At 36.8% G+C, this 17,625-nt stretch overlaps 1 protein-coding gene across 4 annotated transcripts in view; it reads right to left on the bottom strand.

Moving 5' to 3' along the window:
* The window catches only part of ATAD2B (ATPase family AAA domain containing 2B), a 174,105-nt gene that overhangs the window by 79,217 nt on the left and 77,263 nt on the right, over positions 1 to 17,625 (bottom strand). For all 4 annotated transcript variants that reach the window (XM_075557052.1, XM_075557054.1, XM_075557056.1 and 1 more), the window contains exons 13-14: positions 13,435 to 13,523; positions 3,890 to 4,049 (exon numbers count right to left, since the gene is read on the bottom strand). In XM_075557052.1, coding sequence (XP_075413167.1) covers positions 3,890 to 4,049; positions 13,435 to 13,523 — 249 coding nt within the window. The remainder of the gene's footprint in view (positions 1 to 3,889; positions 4,050 to 13,434; positions 13,524 to 17,625) is intronic.

Raw genomic sequence — 17,625 nt, 5'->3', positions numbered from 1 at the left:
ACAAACCAAGATATTTGAGTTTCTGAGAGGTGAAAAGAACTTGACTAACAAGCGGCCATCTAGCTCAGAAGCAACAAAGCCCACATGGAAGAAGCAAACCAGCCTGTGCGATCACGAGGTGTCGAAGGGATCAGGTATCAGGCATCATCAGAACAAAAAAATCATATCATTGTGAATGGGGGTGGGGTAGAGCGGAGTGGAGACCCAAAGCCCATTTGTAGGCCACTGGACATCCCTTTACAGAAGGGTCTTGGGGAGGAGCCAGTCAGGGTGCAATATAGCAACGATGAAACATACAACTTTCCTCTAGTTCCTAAATGCTCTCTCCCCACCCACTATCATGATCCTAACTCTACCTTACAAATCTGGCTAGACCAGAGGATATACACTGGTACAGTTAGGAACTGGAAACACAGAGAAACCAGGACAGATGATCACTTCCGGACCAGTGGTGAATGTGGCAGTACCAGGAGGGTGGAGGGAGGGTGGGTTGGAAAGGACAAACCAATTACTAGGATCTACATATAACCTCATCCCTGGGGGACAGACAACAGAAAAGTGGGTGAAGGGAGGCATACGACATGACAAAATATGGCAAAATAATAACATAAATTATCAAGAGTTCATGAGGTAGCGGGGGGCAGGGAGGGAGGGGGCAAAATGAGGAGCTGATGCCAGGGGCTTAAGTGGAGAGCAAATGTTTTGAGAATGATTAGGGCAATAAATGTGCTTTGCACAACTGATGTATGTATGGATTGTGATGAGAGTTGTATGAGCCCTAATAAAAATGATTTTAAAAATTAAATTAAATAAATAAGTTAGGTCAACAACTCAAATCTAAACTTCACTTTTCTACTACTATTTAATTTTTTATCATTTAAAAATAAAAGTCCCAGAAATTTTAATGTGTTGCAATATTCAAAACATTTGTACAACTTTATAGTTAGAGGATGATAAAAAAAATTTTTTTTAAATAAAACTCTCAAGGAGATGGACTGGCACACTGGTTGCAACAATGGGCTCAATTGTGAGGCTGAATAGGATTTTCTTCTTTGGGCGCGGGGCGTCACTCAGTTAGAGCCCATTTGACAGCAACGAACAGCAGCAACATAATATTCCTAACTTTTATACAACTTTGATTTAGGTGGAACAGAATATTGGGCCCTGTCATCTGCATAAGGAATTACAGGTAATTTTAAACTTTTACAAAAATATTTAATTTGAAATATATTAGTTAAGTTCAAAAATATTACATCCTGTAAGTTGATTCTTTAGCATTTACTATTTTGCAAGCTGATTTCAGTCTACATTTGAACTCAATGAAACAAAGTTTAAGCAATTTGCTTTTGTTTTTTCTTAAAATGGCATCCTTTAAACCCAAAATCTGACTGCATAGAACAAACAATATTTCATCAACTTAGCTCCAAAATAAAATTAATTTCCTTTTTCAATGACAAAAAAGAAAAACTGATATATAAAAATCCAGAATAACAAAAAAGAATCCATAATTAGCTGATAGCATTAATATCAGGAATCAGATGGTAGCACTATTCATAATAGCAAGGGGCAGTGCAAATATCGAACATTAATATCCTCAGAGATGATCTGCACAGAGAGTGCTATTCCAGACCCTGGTTATTGCTAAATCCCTTTAGACCAGTGGTTCTCAACCTTCCTAATGCCGTGACCCTTTATTACAGCCCCTCGTGTGGTAGTGACCCCAACCATAAAATTATTTTCATTGCTACTTCATAACTGTCATTTTGCTACTGTTATGCACTGAGTGAATCCTATGAAAGGTTCGTTCAACCCCCCCAAAGGGGCCATGGCCCACAGGTTGAGAACCACTGCTTTAGCCTGTAAACTGTGAGGGCTGAGAATTGGAAATACTCCAAAGCCTACATTAACTGGGACATAGAGAAGACATTTGTAAGCCAAGTCAATGGCTTGCTACAAGGCATGGAATTCACCTTATGCAAACTTTATTCTCCAGTTCTCGGTAAAACAAGATTTCCTAATGTTGGCACCCTGAAGATGTGTACCTTTATCCTCTGTAAGTCCTTCTCCCCTGACACCCAATTGACAATGTAACTGGTAAGACCTGCCAAAGAGCATGTGAAACAGCTTCTGAAAGCCATGTCATACAGAAGTTCTGGAACTTCCTGAATGCCGACGAATCAAAATGAACAGTGCATCCTTTCAGGATCATGAAGCTACTTACAGAGCCCCACCCCCACACCTAACTCCCCCTCCTCCCCCAGAGCTGGTAAAGAATTATGCCAGTAAATAGCAGAGCCACTTGTCATGGCTATAGCCAGGAAGCCGTGTCCACCAAGCAAAGCTGCACCTGCGCTCCAAGAGAAGTGGTACTCAGAAAGCAGCGCCAGGTGCAGACCAGAAAAGCAAATAGCTGCCGGTCAAGAAAAGTAGCAGCAGTGACCTCCAGGAGAAGACAGGGAATATTTTTGCTCCAAGTGCTGTCTGATCAGAGGAGTTTAAAGGCAGAGACAGATCCTCCACTGTAAGAGCCACACTAAATTTGCACTGTACTATGTTACTTCTAGATGTTATTAACCAAATAAATCACAGAACCTTAACTTTAATCTCTGAGCTCTGTAAACTATTACAATGAACAATCTAACACAATAGAGAGAACGCGTGCCACAAGAAGGGCAACTGGTGTCAGAGAATGGAAGAAGTTGGAAAGCAGAAATATGTTTTTGATTTGCCCCTCATAAAAACCAGCTTAATATTGTATCTTCACAAAAATATTCACTCACCTTCTGTGTTAAAAGCTGGCTGGGTACCCTTCAAACTAAGGACACTCCCCATATAATGATAGACCCTAAATAAAGTGTCCCTTGACCATTATTAGATGTCCGCACAAGAGAGCTGATGGTTCCCCGTATGAAGTAGACTGCACCCACTTCAGCCTTGTCTTTGACAATGAGACACACCGCTGGTGTATTGAGAAACGGCAATTAAGCAATGAAAATGATGGTGGGGGTGTTAGATTTCCAGTCCAGACAAAGCTACTTAAACATGGTGGCTATTTAAAGCCTGAAATTAGACTGTCAACCCAAATCTGAGACAATGTCTAGTAGTCCTGCAGATTGAGATCAAGTGAGTACTACTGCTCTACACAGGGACGCCACTGCCTGGGTCTCCCGACAGTCTGCTCTGCGTCACGACCACCGACTCCTTCACAGAGTGACACACGGCACGCCTTAAAGGAATAAAATGCATATATATATATATATATATATATACACTTCCTCGATAAACCCCTCTCCCCTTCAAACTTGAGTTCTGAGTAGGGCTCATCCAATGATTAATTTGGCCAAACAGAAACCAACAAAAATTTTCCATAAAACTGAGGGAAAAACTTGTACATCACATTAACACCTTATATAATCAATCACTAAATACTGTCATGTTTTAATTATATGCCTTTTAAAATGTTACACTATCATACATGGTGTTTATCATTTCTAATTATATATTATCCTTTATCATTACTATGAACATTTGGATACGGTAAACTCATTAATAATGCTATAAAAATATGGAAACAAACACACTTTGGTTAAGTATACTTTCTCAGACACATACAAAACTATGTAATCTGGAGAACTAAAGAACAGAGCACTTGAACATCTAAGCAAGAGCGTTTCACTTCCTAAAAATCATAAATTAAAAATCTTAAAAATTAGTAGAAAAAGATTATATTAATCACTACATTTTAAGGGTCAGTTAAAGCATGTTTACTGAGATAATCCATAAGCTCAAATTTAGATGAAAATTCATAGATTATGACCTTACTGTACATATATACATCATAATCAAATGACACATAAATGTATAATATGCCATATGCAAAAGCTCTTACCTTTTGATCAGGCAGGTTAAAAAGGAATTCTCTGTCAAAACGACCAGGTCTCCTGAGTGCAGGGTCTATAGAATCAAGTCTGTTTGTAGCACCAATAACAACAATTTCGCCTCTATTATCCAATCCATCCATAAGGGCAAGGAGAGTTGATACTATAGAACTATAACAAAGATTTCCAGGTAAAATTAATTAAGAAAAAAATAATTTATAAGATCAGTCTTAAATGCTAACAGTGTGATTGTAGCATGAATATGCCTTAATGCAAGCTTAAGTAACTTTAAAGAAATTATGTTCAAATATACTCAAAGAACATTCATAAATATCTAAATCACAGCAATGAAAACCGATAATGATTAAATGTAACTCATCAAAATGAAAAAACTTTTCTACTTCAGAAGGCACTATCAAGTCACAAGAAAAGTCTTAAACCTTTTAATGCCTGACAACCTACAGAATGAGAGAAAGTATGTGTAATTATCTACTTGCTGAGAATACAGCATCAAGAGTATATAAAGACCTCTTCTAATGCAGGAATAAAACAGAATAAAAGAGAATCCAACTTGTCATTTTTCCAAGGAAGATATACCAACGGCGAATAAGCATGTGAAATGAAGCGTGACACGATTATCATCAGTGAAAAACAAACAGAAACCACTTTGCACTCATAGATAAAATAAAATATTCTAATAGTAGAAAGTATTGATGAAAATGTAGAGAATGCTTATAAACACCTTGAAAGAATATAAAATGGTCTTGCTTCTTTGAAGAACAGTTTGCCAGGAACTCCATTCTAAGGTTATTAACCAAGAAAATGAAAACATATGCACACAAAAACTTGTAGATGGATGTTGATAAGCAGCATTATTCCTAAGAGTCATAATTTGGCAACAGCCCAAATAGGAGAAAAACGTTTAGTATGTCTATATAATAAAATACTACCCAGCAATCAAAAGGGATGGAGTACCGATACATGCAGCAACAAGGATGTACCTTGAAAACATTGCCCTAAATGAAAGAAGCCAGACACAAAAGGCCACATAGTGTATGATTCCATTTATATGAAATGTCCAAAAATGGGCAATCTATGAAAACAGAGAATAGATTAGTACTTTCCAAAGGTATGTGACAATGGCAAGACTACAGAGTAACAGCTAAAGTCTAGTAGATTCCTTCTGGGGTGATAACCATGTTCTAAAGTTGGCTATGATGATAGTTGGATAACTGTCTGTAGGAGGGAACCCCCCCCCCCCAAAAAAAGGTGTTTTTTTTTCAAAGCTATGTATTTAAATTGTTTTACAAAACCACCTAATAAACTTCAAAGTACTGTGAATTACACTGAATACATTTGTCAAATCTCTGATTTCATTTTTTTTCCTTTTAAAAATCATTTTATTGGAGGCTTGTACACTCTTATCACAATCCATACATAAATCTATTGTGTCAAGCACATTTGTACATTTATTGCCATCATCATTCTCAAAATATTCGCTTTCTACTTGAGTCCTTGCTATCAGCTCCTCATTTTTCCCTCCCTCTACACCCCCTCCCTCACGAACCCTTGATAATTTATAAATTATTATTTTGTCATATCTTACAATGTCCGATGTTTCACTTCACCCACTTTTCTGTTATCCATCTGCCAGGGAGTGGGTTATATGTAGATCCTTGTGATCAGTTCCCCTTTCTACCCCACCTTCCCCTTACCCTCCTGGTATCACTACTCTCATTATTGATCCTGAGGGGTTCATCTGTCTTGGATTCCCTGTGTTTCCAGTTCTTATCTGTACCCATGTACATCCTCTGGTCTAGCCGGGTTTGTAAAGTAGAATTGGGATCATGATAGTGGGGGGGGAGGAAGCATTAAAGAACTAGGAGAACGTTGCATGTTTTATGATGGTTATACTGAACCCTGACTGGCTCTTCTCCTCCCCGCAACCCTTCTGTAAGGGTATGTCCAGTTGCCTACTCCATATTCCCCCTCATTCACAATTACATGATATTTTTATTCTTTGGTGCCCAATTCAAGATCACATCAACACCTTGTGATCACACAGGCTGGTGTGCTTCTTCCATGTAGGCTTTGTTGCTTCTCAGCTAGATGGCCGCTTGTTTATCTTCAAGCCTTTAAGAACCCGAGACGCTATATCTTTTGATAGCCAGGCACCATCAGCTTGCTTCACCACATTTGCTTATGCACCCATTTGTCTTCAGTGATCCTGTTGGGAAGGTGAGCATCATGGAATGCCAGTTTAATAGAACAAAGTGTTCTTGCATCGAGGGAGTACTTGAGTAGAGGCCCAATGTCCATCTGCTACCTTAATACTAAACCTATACATATATACACAGATCTATTTCCACATCCTTATATAGAAATATATTTATATGTCTAATTCCACATCATCATATAAATATATTTATATATGTACATGCCTGCATTTAGACCTCTATAAATGCCCTTTGCCGCCTAGTTCTTTCCTCTATTTCCTTTTACTTTCCTCTTGCACCACTATGCTCAGCCTTCATTTAGGCTTCAGTATTCCTATCGGTTATACCGCCCTTGATCAAGCCCTATCAGGCCTCCTACGTCCTCCTCGCCATCGATTTTGGATCACTTGTTGTACCCTGGTCCCTGGGTTGGTTAGCACCAACTTCCTTTCCCCCACATCTCCTTGTCCCATGTCCCCCTGGAATGGTCAGTCCCGTTGTTTTCTCCTCCAGATTGTATATCCAGCCAATCTCATCTAGACCGGCAGAGATAATAATATGCATAAAAAACAAGACAGAGCAAATCAAAGTCTCACAGAAGAAAACAAAACAACAACGAAGAAGCAATGACAAAAAAAGGAAAAGCCTATAAATAGTTCAAATCTGTTTGTTGACCTTTAGGAGTGTGTTCTGGTTGAATATGATGGGGTCCCATGTCCTGGCCCCAAAGTCTATTTTTGGTATTCTTTGGGGACTTCATTTCTCTGCTCCACTTTGCTGTTCTGTTGCACGCCCTTAGTGTTTTGCCTCAGTGTGGTGGGGTCAGATCGGGTGCAATTCCTGCACTGGGTCTCCAGTGTTAGCCCCCGTAGTGGGGCTATGGGTCAGTTGAAGGATGTCATGTCTCAAAGTGGGGCTGGCCATATGGTCTTCTCTGTGCATTGGCTGCTCTGAATAGGGATATCGGCCTCAAGGTTAGGTGGTCCAGGATGTGCTCCACTCTCTCTTCCTCCCCCTTCATTTGCTCCCATGTGCTCGGATCAGACATGTCCCTCTCTCTGAGCTGTAGTTTCAGTGCTGTCCTCTGAAGTAAATTCTTCTGGGTGTGGGGGCGGGCGGGGGGATGGAGGGCTATCCACATAGTTGGGATTGGGGCTGGCCCATCATATGATTCCATTCTTGTAAACATTTTTTGAACTCATCTGTTTAGATAGCTGGCAGTACCTCCCTTGATTTTTTTTCTTCACCTCTTTTACGTTGTTAAATTTCTTTCATATCCCCCATCAGGTGTGTAACATGCATGGGGAAAGAGAGGCATGCTATTATTTGCCAAAAACGGGCGCAGTGAGATGGCTGCAGGAACAGGAGCATTATCACTGTCATGATGGCAAAACCAGGGCTGTCTGCCACAAATCAGGCCTTTTTCGTCACACACTGTTATGCAATCTTTTCAGAACCTCTAAGTAGAAAGCTCGATTAACAGTGTGACCTGTTGGAACAAACTCCAAATGTACTATCTCCCTCATATCAACAACAACAAAATGAGCATTGATGACAGAAGATGCTCGTATTCTGGTCAGTCAGAACCCAAGGCATGCCACCTTCTCATTCCCAAATCTTCCAAATCCACCTCCATGATAATCCAGATAACATCCCCATCTCTTTAATCGGTCTTCAAGCACAAGTGGACAAATATTGTCGACATTTTCGTCCATTTTGGAAGTTGATGGGTGTCCAGAAAAGGTCTGTCATCAATAGACATTTCACCTTTTCTGAAACAAGAAAACCACTTATACACTTGAATTTGTCCCATAGTACTTACTATCTTTGTATGCTGTGTTCCAATATCACAAACAGTGTCTACAGCATTTTTTCCAAGCAGGAAACAAAATTTATAGCTGTGCTGCTCTCTTAAATCGACTATCACAAAAAATGAGGTTCAAGCAAAACTGCCTTTATGAAAAAATTCACTGTGACCAGAGAGAACCTTCCCAGGTGGTGCCACTAGGTGCACTAACTCAGAACAAGAGTTGCTGGATGTTCACTTAGCAGGAAAAATGCATACTATAAAAGCTCCGCCCAGCAGAGCATTTTTTTCAGTTGTTTTTGGGTACTTCCTCAAATGCCATAACATGATACTGTTTAAATGAGTAAAATTATATGGCATGTGAACTCTGTGAACTGCAATTAAAATTTAAATAGACTGCAGAGCATATAGGAGACTAATACATGAGGGATTCTGCAGTTTGCATGAAACCATATAACATGTTACCTGTGTGTAAAAATACTGTTATAGTCCTGATATAATAGATTAGGAATCTTGTTGGTTGGTTTTGGGGTTTTTGTTTTTAATGCCCGGAAACTTAGATGATGTTCAACATCATCAAGTCTGCATTACAACTATAATTTTAGACAATTTACTTAGAATGATAACCATTCTAATATTAACTCAGAATCAGTTTGTGCCTTTTACAGTAGCTTTTGTTTTGCCATGATTTAAGCATTTATGAATACAACTGCCTCGTGCCTAACTACAAAACAAATTCTATGTCTAGGAACAAGGCTCTTCCTTGTGTTTTGAAACTAATTTCACTTCTGTATCTTTGTTTTCCCTGTAAACACTTACCTGACATAACTTCTCTACGAGGTTCAAAACATTCATAAAATTGCTATCCATCTCAAATACCATTCTAGCCGTCTTCCCAAAATTTACAAATGAGAAAAAAATTGCTTAAGTATTGTGCTTAGATATAAAAGGGGTGAGGGGAGAGAATAAGCATCCTGAAGCATAGAAAACTTATTTTAGAAATTAAATACACCTCAACTAAATTAATTTTGTTTCATATGTAATTATTTAATGAATTAAATAGATGTAAATGAAGCTTACTCTATTATTGAAAAATATCTCTCAATATAAATATATATAAATATACATACATACATACACAGGTATTACTGGGTTTGCTTCTCTAGGGAACTGAGCCTAAGACATCTATCTACCTAACAAGGATGTTAGGAGCACTCAAAATGTAGCATATGAAATGAATTCACAATAAAGAGTTAGAAGAGAAAAACATGTGGAATATACGTGCCATGTGTCCCATAAATGTTGAATTTTTTAAAAGGGAGTGGGTGGGGAAAATTGTCCATATTTCAACATTAAGGGTGTTGGTGATTGAGTTGATTGATAACTGTATGGTAATACCTTTCTACGTCTTATACTATGTGAATCTTACAAGATATTGAATTTTATCACATTATTTCTCCCATGCCTGTTGAGAATCAAGATTTTTCTATAATATAGTAAGTTTCATTTAAATAGATTTAATTCATTAAATAATTATATGTGAAATAAAATTAATTTAGTCATGATATATTTGATTTTTTTATAACTTCCTGGATATTATTTTGTTTAAGATCTTTATATCCACATCCATAAGACAAACAATTTTCTTTTTTTATTAAAGGACCGTTGGTATATAACAAAAGTATATTTAAAGTATATAATTTGGTACATTTCAATATATATATACCCACGAAACCATCATCACAATCAAGATTATTACTACAGCTATCATAGATGAAATTTCCTCAAGCTCTACTGTAAGCCACCCTGCTACTTTTCTTCAGTCTCTCCACTTCATCCTCAGGGAACCAACATCTACCTGCTCAACATCATTTTGGGATTCAATAATATTGTTGGTGTAATAAAAACTCATTCTTCTTTACTCTGGTTATATGAATAGCGCATAAGTTGCTTATCTATCTACATCTGCTTGCCATCTCCCACAGAAAAAGCTGTTGTGAATGTTCATAGATGTTTCCTATGGATTTCATGCTTTCATTTCTCAAGGTAAATACATAGACGTGGACAGGTTGAGTCATGTCAGGAGTACACTTACCTTTTAAAAAGTAACTATCAAACATTGTTTACAAATAATAAGAAAAGAAATATTATTTTCAAATTAGAGTCTACCATGTTATAGTCTCTACCGCCATGTATGAAGAGTCCCTATTTGTCCCATATTACTGTCAACACTTGATATGGTCAGGCTTCCAATTGTCAGCGTTCTGATAAGTATACAATGGTATTTCATTGCAGATTTTCATTTCCTTTTGACTCTGACTACTAATATTAAGCACCCTTTCAAGTGTTTCTCTTCGGTGAAGTGACTGTTCAATTTTTTTATCCTTTTTATACTATTCAGTATTTTTATTTTATTGGTTTTTGAGATTCCTTAACATATTCGATTACCAAGATTATGCTATCCTCATTAAAGTTGAAAAGTGTACTCTTTTTGTCTTTCTTGACATTGAAGTATTTTATTTCTTTAATGCCTGGCGAATTTTTCTAGTTAAAACGTCTGTCTAGAAGAGAATGTTAGCCATCTGATTCAATATTTTAAACATTAAATGCTCAGATTTCCATTTTAAGGAAATTTCATTGCATTTATTTTCCTACAAATGTGTCCATTCTATCCAATTTGTTCAATTTATTACAGTTACATCATATGCTCTTACCTCCTAATGTCTATAAAAATCTGAAACATTCTATTTTGCATTCCTAATATTACTTAATGCTGTCTTCTTTCATCATGTCCCACCACTCTACAATATTGTCATTTTTATTAGTATCCAAAGGAACCAACTTAGGCTTTCATGACCTCTGTTCTGTGGTTCCAGTTCATTTGACATAATTTGCTATGACTTTTCTTCTTACTGTATAGTCTTCCATTTAGACACTAGGAGGCAACATTTCTTAATTACAAACAAAATTCTCTGCTCATCTTTTCATTGTTGCATGGAGCTTGTGTATTACCAAACTTTGTAGGGCTAAATTTTATTATCTTTTTTTTAATGTTGTATATGACCCATGAACAGCACAAATTGTTAGGCACTTGAATCCGACACAAAAATAAGCAGTACAGAACATGCAGAGACACCTGGGAAGCCACTTCTGGTGACCTGCTTCCCAAATGTCATACCCTTTAAAGCCCTTTGGCACACGGTTCTACTCTGAAACACAAGAGGTTGCTGTGTTTACAACAACACGCTAGGCTGTAGTTGTTCTAGACAAGTGTGCCTAAGCAGATGACCTTTATAAGTGGTTGTCAAAGTAGCATTAAAAAGCATTAACTGATTTTCTTTTTTTAATCAATTCAGTCTATAAACTCCTGAGATAGATACATGATTTATAGCCAATTTAACTCTTCTATTTTTCAGTTCTGTCCTTTTCTGGAATAACCTGGAATTCGGTTATTAGGAAATGATGAATATAAAATTGTTATACTTTATAGTAAATTAAACCTATTTTCACTTTGAGATAGTCTTTAATATATGTATAGTAATATTTTAAATTTTGTATACTTTCTATATTCTCATATTTAGATGTGTCTCTGGAATACAACATACTTTTGTCTCTAGTCTAACAATAGTTGTCTTTTAACAAAAATAGGTACAATAATGCTTTAAAATTTAAAAGTTTATTTTGTCTAGGTTAATGAAATTATACCAGCTTTTATTCTAGTAGAATTTACTTGAAGCCTTTTCAATCATTTTATGACTTTGTCTGTTCTGATTATTACATATAAATAAAAACATGTATGTGGCCTTTTATGTCTGGCTCCTTTCCTTTAACATATTTGAAAAGACCATGCATACTGTAGTATACGAGAACTTCAATCCCTTCCATGGCTGAATATTCCATCCTACAGATAGCTACTCATCCGATGTTTTCACATTTGAGCTATTATGAATAATGCTGTTATTAAGATTTTTAAGAACTATTGTGATTCGCTTTTCTCCCTCCCATGAATTTACTGGGACCTTTCTATATTCTTATGTCGAAGTGTCTCTTGAATACAACACATACTTTTGTCTCTAGTCTGACAATCTTTGTCTTTTAACAAAAATATGTAATCCATTTATACTAAATCATAGATATTTGGGGGTTTATTTGGATTCTAATTAAAAGTATGTTTGACTTACTCTATCTTCTATTTCATAACTGTTCTTCTGTACTTTATATCTTTTAGATGGTGTTAATAATTATAAAACTTTCTCTAACTTATCAGTTTACTACTTCTCTTTTCAGCAGTGTCTATTCTATTGTCAAACATTTTATATTTCTTCATACCTAAAATATTTTTTGGTATTTTTACAAACAGCATCGTATGAAAGATTTCCTTGTGGCTGTTTTATAAGAAACTATAAAAGTTAATTCTTTACACGTAGTCAGCAGAGTTAGCTTACAAATTGTGAAATTTATAAATTCTTGTATCCACAGTTTCCATGGAACTGTTTCTGCTGCTTCTCATCTGTGGAACCTTGCTTATGTCTGTGCTAGCAGAATTTCTAATGGTGCTTTGCTCAATTCTTGAAAATTCATTTGAGTTATTTGATGCCTACAATGAAAGCTATTTCCTTCAGAGAGATAATCTTTATTTTGCTATGCTTTATTTTGTTAATTTAGAGATGTTAAATCTCAAAATTTTAATTCAGAGGCTGAGGTTTTAGAATCAATTTTAAGGTAAATTTGAACTGGGTGTTATTAGAACTTTTCAGACATTTCCTACTCCCCTTCTTTGCTCCGCAACAAAGCAACAAGGTACCTTTACATGCAGATCCCTAGTCTGGAATACAGACTACAAGCAAAAATTGTTTTAAGAGTCCCAACTTTGTGATGGATGGGTCTCTAATTAGACCTCACAGCTAGGGCTAGGCACTGTGAGCACCTTGCCTTTTGGTTTTGGTCCTCCTCATCAAAGTCCAGCATAATACAAGCAAGGCAAAAGGAGTTAGAGATACCACTCTCGACAGTATCTCTTTCCTTCAACTTTATCTTTTTTAATTATCCTGTCAAGTTCACCCATATTTCAAAGAATATTTTTTTCTTTCAAACCAGGATTTTTAGCTGTTTTCGGTAGATGATGTGTCTAAATATCCCAACTTGTTATACTTTCTCAAATTTAAGTACTGGAATAAATTCTCTTCAATTCTATATTAAGTGTATTTAGTAGCTTATTTCATTGATTAAATTCTTAACATAACCAGATAAGTACGTATGTCAAACTGTCACTCAATAAATACATTAATCAATTTCAAGCTTGAGTACCATTTCTTCCCAAAAACTCTCTGTGAGAAATAGATTCTTCAGAGCGTTCTCTCAGCTCCAGAACTTTTAGTAACTCTTTACAGCATTTTCTTACTTTCTCATTCAATCATGCTCAATAAAAACCTTTTGAGTTCACAGGATAAATCTTCAGAAGTCTCATATCACTTAGCTACTGTAAGAACTAAATACCAAAACTTCAACATAACCAAACTTGGGCAAAAATTACCTGTGAATTTGATCTTGTCTGCTAGAGCGAACCGGAGCTAATCCATCAATTTCATCAAAAAATATTATAGAAGGTCTCATCAAATATGCCTATTATATAAAAAGAAAGTAAATGTTTTAGTTTTCATTCTAAAAATGTAGCTGTTATATTTTGATTAGATAATATAAGAAAATGTATAGTATACAGCAGTTATGAAATATGACAGCATAAAATGGAATTACCACTGAGACCTCGATATTCAAATACAAAATCTTAATTAGGCAACCATTGTGTTTAGTTTGTTCTTCCACACATATTACACATGTCATATCTGCTTTTTCTAAACAGTATTTGAAATTCTGTTACCATTAATAATACCATTCATGGGGGCAGGGTTGGGGGGTGCGTGGAGGCCCAAAGCCCATTTGTAGACAATTGGACATCCCGTCAACAGAAGGGTCACAGGAAGAGATGAGCCAGTCCGGGTGCAGTATAGCACCAATGAAACACACAACTTCCCTAGTTCGTTAATGCTTCCCCCCACCCCCATCATGACCTCAATTCTCCCTTACAAGTCGGGTAAGACCAGAACATACACACTGCTACAAATAAGAGCCTGCAACACAGGGAATCAGGGCCAACAATGAGAATAGAGATACCAGGAGAAGAAGGGGAAGGTGGGGGGTCGGGGAGAGGGGAAATCATCACAAGGATCAACATAACCCCCTCCCAGGGAACAAACAACAGAAAAGTAGATGAAGGGCAACAGAAGACAATGTAAGATATGAAAATAATAATCTATAACTTATTAGAGGGTCCTGAGAGAGGGCGAGTGAGAGAGGGAGGGACAAAAAATAAGGAGCTGATACCAGGGGCTCAAGTAGAAAGAAATGTTTTGAAAATGACGATGGCAGCATACGTGCAAATGAGCTCGACACAGTGGAGGAGTGTGTGAATTGTGATAAGAGATGTAAGAGCCACCAATAAAAGTATTTAATTAAAAAAAAGGGGGGGAAGAAGCCAAACTTGACCAATGGTTACCATGGGTGAAGGGGAAAGATTTGTTGCTCAGGGGCACTGAGTTTATGCTGATGGTGGTGGAATGATTGGAAAAAGGATATCAATAATGGTTGTACAACAATGGTTACACACGTAGAGTATAATCAATGGCACTAAATTACACATGCAGAAGTTGTGGAATTACATGAAGAACAATGAATACAAGGAAGAAAATGTTCTAGAATTGAATGTAGTGGTAATTGCACATCTCTTCTTGATATAATTGAATTACTGAATTTTATGACATGTGGATAAAGTGCTAATAAAGCTGTTTTTAAAAATCCTATGGCTACAGTTTTGATTCGGACTCAAAGAGAATGAACAATTCTCGGTGCTTGGCTGTTAATCAAAATGTTGGCCGTCAAGCCCTCCGATAGGAGTCTGGTAAACAATTTCTAAAAAATTCATGATCGAAAATTTGTGGAGCACAGTTCTGCTCTGACCCACATGGGGTGCCTAGGAGTCAGAGCCAACAGTTAACCCTTGACCTGTTCCTTCCTCACTTTGTCTCAGTACTGGGCAGCATTATCTTTATTTTTACCAAGCTATTCAGATACAATATCTCCCACCATCAAGCTACTTTACAGATAAGAAAATGGGGGGGCTGCAGAGCTGAAAGGACGTGTCCAAAGTCATCTGACTGCTGAAAAGAAGGTTTGGGATGAGAATAGTGCTGTTTGACTCGGGCTGAGCCTCAACCACTGCCATGGACTGTAGTGCACCCAGGTCTAGAACTACAATCACGTGCATACAATCAAAGCCACAGCCAACATAGCGTGGGGGCCCCCCAGCTGCTCCCTCCTAGCTTTCTGTTAGTGTCTCATTCCTTGACGGTTGGTGCTAATGGTTTCAGATATTTTAAAATATGTATTTTAAAATATTTTTTTTAATATTTAAAAATCAGAGGATTCAGGACTGGGTTTATGTTCAACATCTGTCAATAATGCTCAGGTTTGTTGTTCTGGTCATTTTTAACCAATCAATTATTTTCAGGTTATAAGAATAAAAAATAGTATGTGTAATTATTTCTTTTAAAGTACACTAATAAAAATTAAAACGTGAAAAAAAAAGGAAATGATGATGGCAGCATATGTACAAATGTGCTTGACAATGCATGAATGCATGGATTGTGATGGGAGATGTAAGAGCCCCCAAGAAAAGTATTTAATTAAAATAAAAAATTGAAAGTCAATAATAATACCATTCACCAGAATTACCACATGCCCCATGGGGATGATTTACAATGTTCCCCAATAAAATAACAATGCTGCCTGTTAAGTAGACCAGGGACATATATAAACCATAGAGACATGAATGGATTTTGTACTCAAACTGAATGGGAACCCTAATCTAAGAACAATTAGTATTAAAACATGATCCCGCTTGATACTTGCCCTCAAGAAGAGATGAGTGCTACAGCAAAGTGTGGTTTTTAAAAAGTCCATGTAGAAAAAGAATGTTCGGACACAGGTTGTGGCAGCAAACAATTCTTTTCGACGTGATTGGATTACGGAAGGATATGTTACATATTAATTTTCAAAAATAAATCAGGTGATGCATACTATAAGAAAGAATAGTGTCTGGGGTCATACGGGATTGTCTTCAAACAACCATCTAAGGGAGGTAACATCTAAGGCAACCAGAAGCAGCACACCAGTCTGTGTGATCCAAAGGTTACAGGTAATCAAATCCGAGACGAGAAGATGGACCAGCATTAAAGTCTGCGCACTCAGTTTGCAGAAAACTACGGATGACAGTAGAAAGTCAAAATCCATCGGTGGCCTCTCCACTGGGAGTAAGCGTCCGGCAAATTCCCGCAACGGGAGAGCCTGGCTATTAAGAAGAGTACATTACTAGACCATGGACTAAGGGTCATTCCAGTTAGGTTACAATTGAACATCTTGTCATTTGTTCTCCTTTTTGACCCATTTTAAATGTATTCCAGTTTTGATTATTTTCTATGAGCTTTCCAACTGAGGTTTTGTATTATTTTGTTACTGTTGTGGAGTTTTTGTTTTGTTTTCTAGTTTTGCTTTGTATGTTTTTCTTTATATAAAATCCAGGACAGGTTAAAAAGAGATTGTAACTGTTTGAATAGTTTCTTGGGATTATGGCAGAGAAGGTTGGGAAGAAATGAGGAACTAATAATAACAAGGGCAAGAAAGAGATGATGTTCTAAAATTGATTATACAATTTTGGTAATATGTTTAAACTATGAAATTGTATGACGTGTGAATGTCAATCAAATTTTAAAAATTTGAATATGCACTTTCATTGTTCCCTTACAATCTAAGATGGCCTTTATCATCTAGCACTGTAACTTGGTTATCTTACATAAAATCTGCTTCATTCTTTCTGTAAAATGGGTGAACATCTTCATTATTTTTGTTTTGCTTATTCCATTTCCACTACTTTCTCTGCACCCCTTTCTCATCTTTGTTTTAACGAAACTGTTGACCATTTGTTCTCAAAAAGAAAAAGAAAAAAAATGTTTTCAAAAGATCTATCTCACTATTTAGGGTGATAGTCTTTACTTTTTAAGTTATTCTACTATTTAGCTAAAACAATGGTTCTCAACCTTCCTACAGCCACGACCTTTTAATACAGTTCCTCATGTTGTGGTGACCCCACCCCAACCATAAAATTATCTTCATTTGTGAAAGGGTCATTCGACCCCCAAAAGGGTTGCGACCCACAGGCTGAGACCGCTGACTAAAAGGAGACCTTGGGAGACAGTTTCAGATTAAGAATTAAAGAATGCATTAGGTGAACTGCTTAAAAGTGTCTGCTACTCTCAATGGGCCCAATAAAATTGAATTTGCAAATAATGTGAGGTTTTGTTCCATAATATTCTTTCATTCTATCAGGATCCATTTGAAGGACCAGTAGAGGCAGCTGAGCATCATCTAGTTCTTTGGGTCTTACTCTTATAGCCTAGTTTCTTCGGAGTCTTGGCTTTTCTTCTTTCTCTTTCAGTCTGCATTCAAATGCTCTACCACTGAGCCATACCCCCTTACTCTTTCTCTTTCATCCTGGATGAGTAGAGGCCATGTACTGGAGATGGCTTTTCTGTCTTTCTTTAATAGGTACATATTGTTCTACAAAATTTAAGTATCATAATGAAATGGGTCTCTAACAGTTATTTCAGCTGCA

This window comes from Tenrec ecaudatus, chromosome 8 (genome assembly GCF_050624435.1).
Source record: "Tenrec ecaudatus isolate mTenEca1 chromosome 8, mTenEca1.hap1, whole genome shotgun sequence".
Classification (NCBI taxonomy): Eukaryota; Metazoa; Chordata; class Mammalia; order Afrosoricida; family Tenrecidae; genus Tenrec; species Tenrec ecaudatus.
Note: the sequence above shows the minus strand (reverse complement) of the source record. Positions and strands in the feature narration are given on the sequence as shown.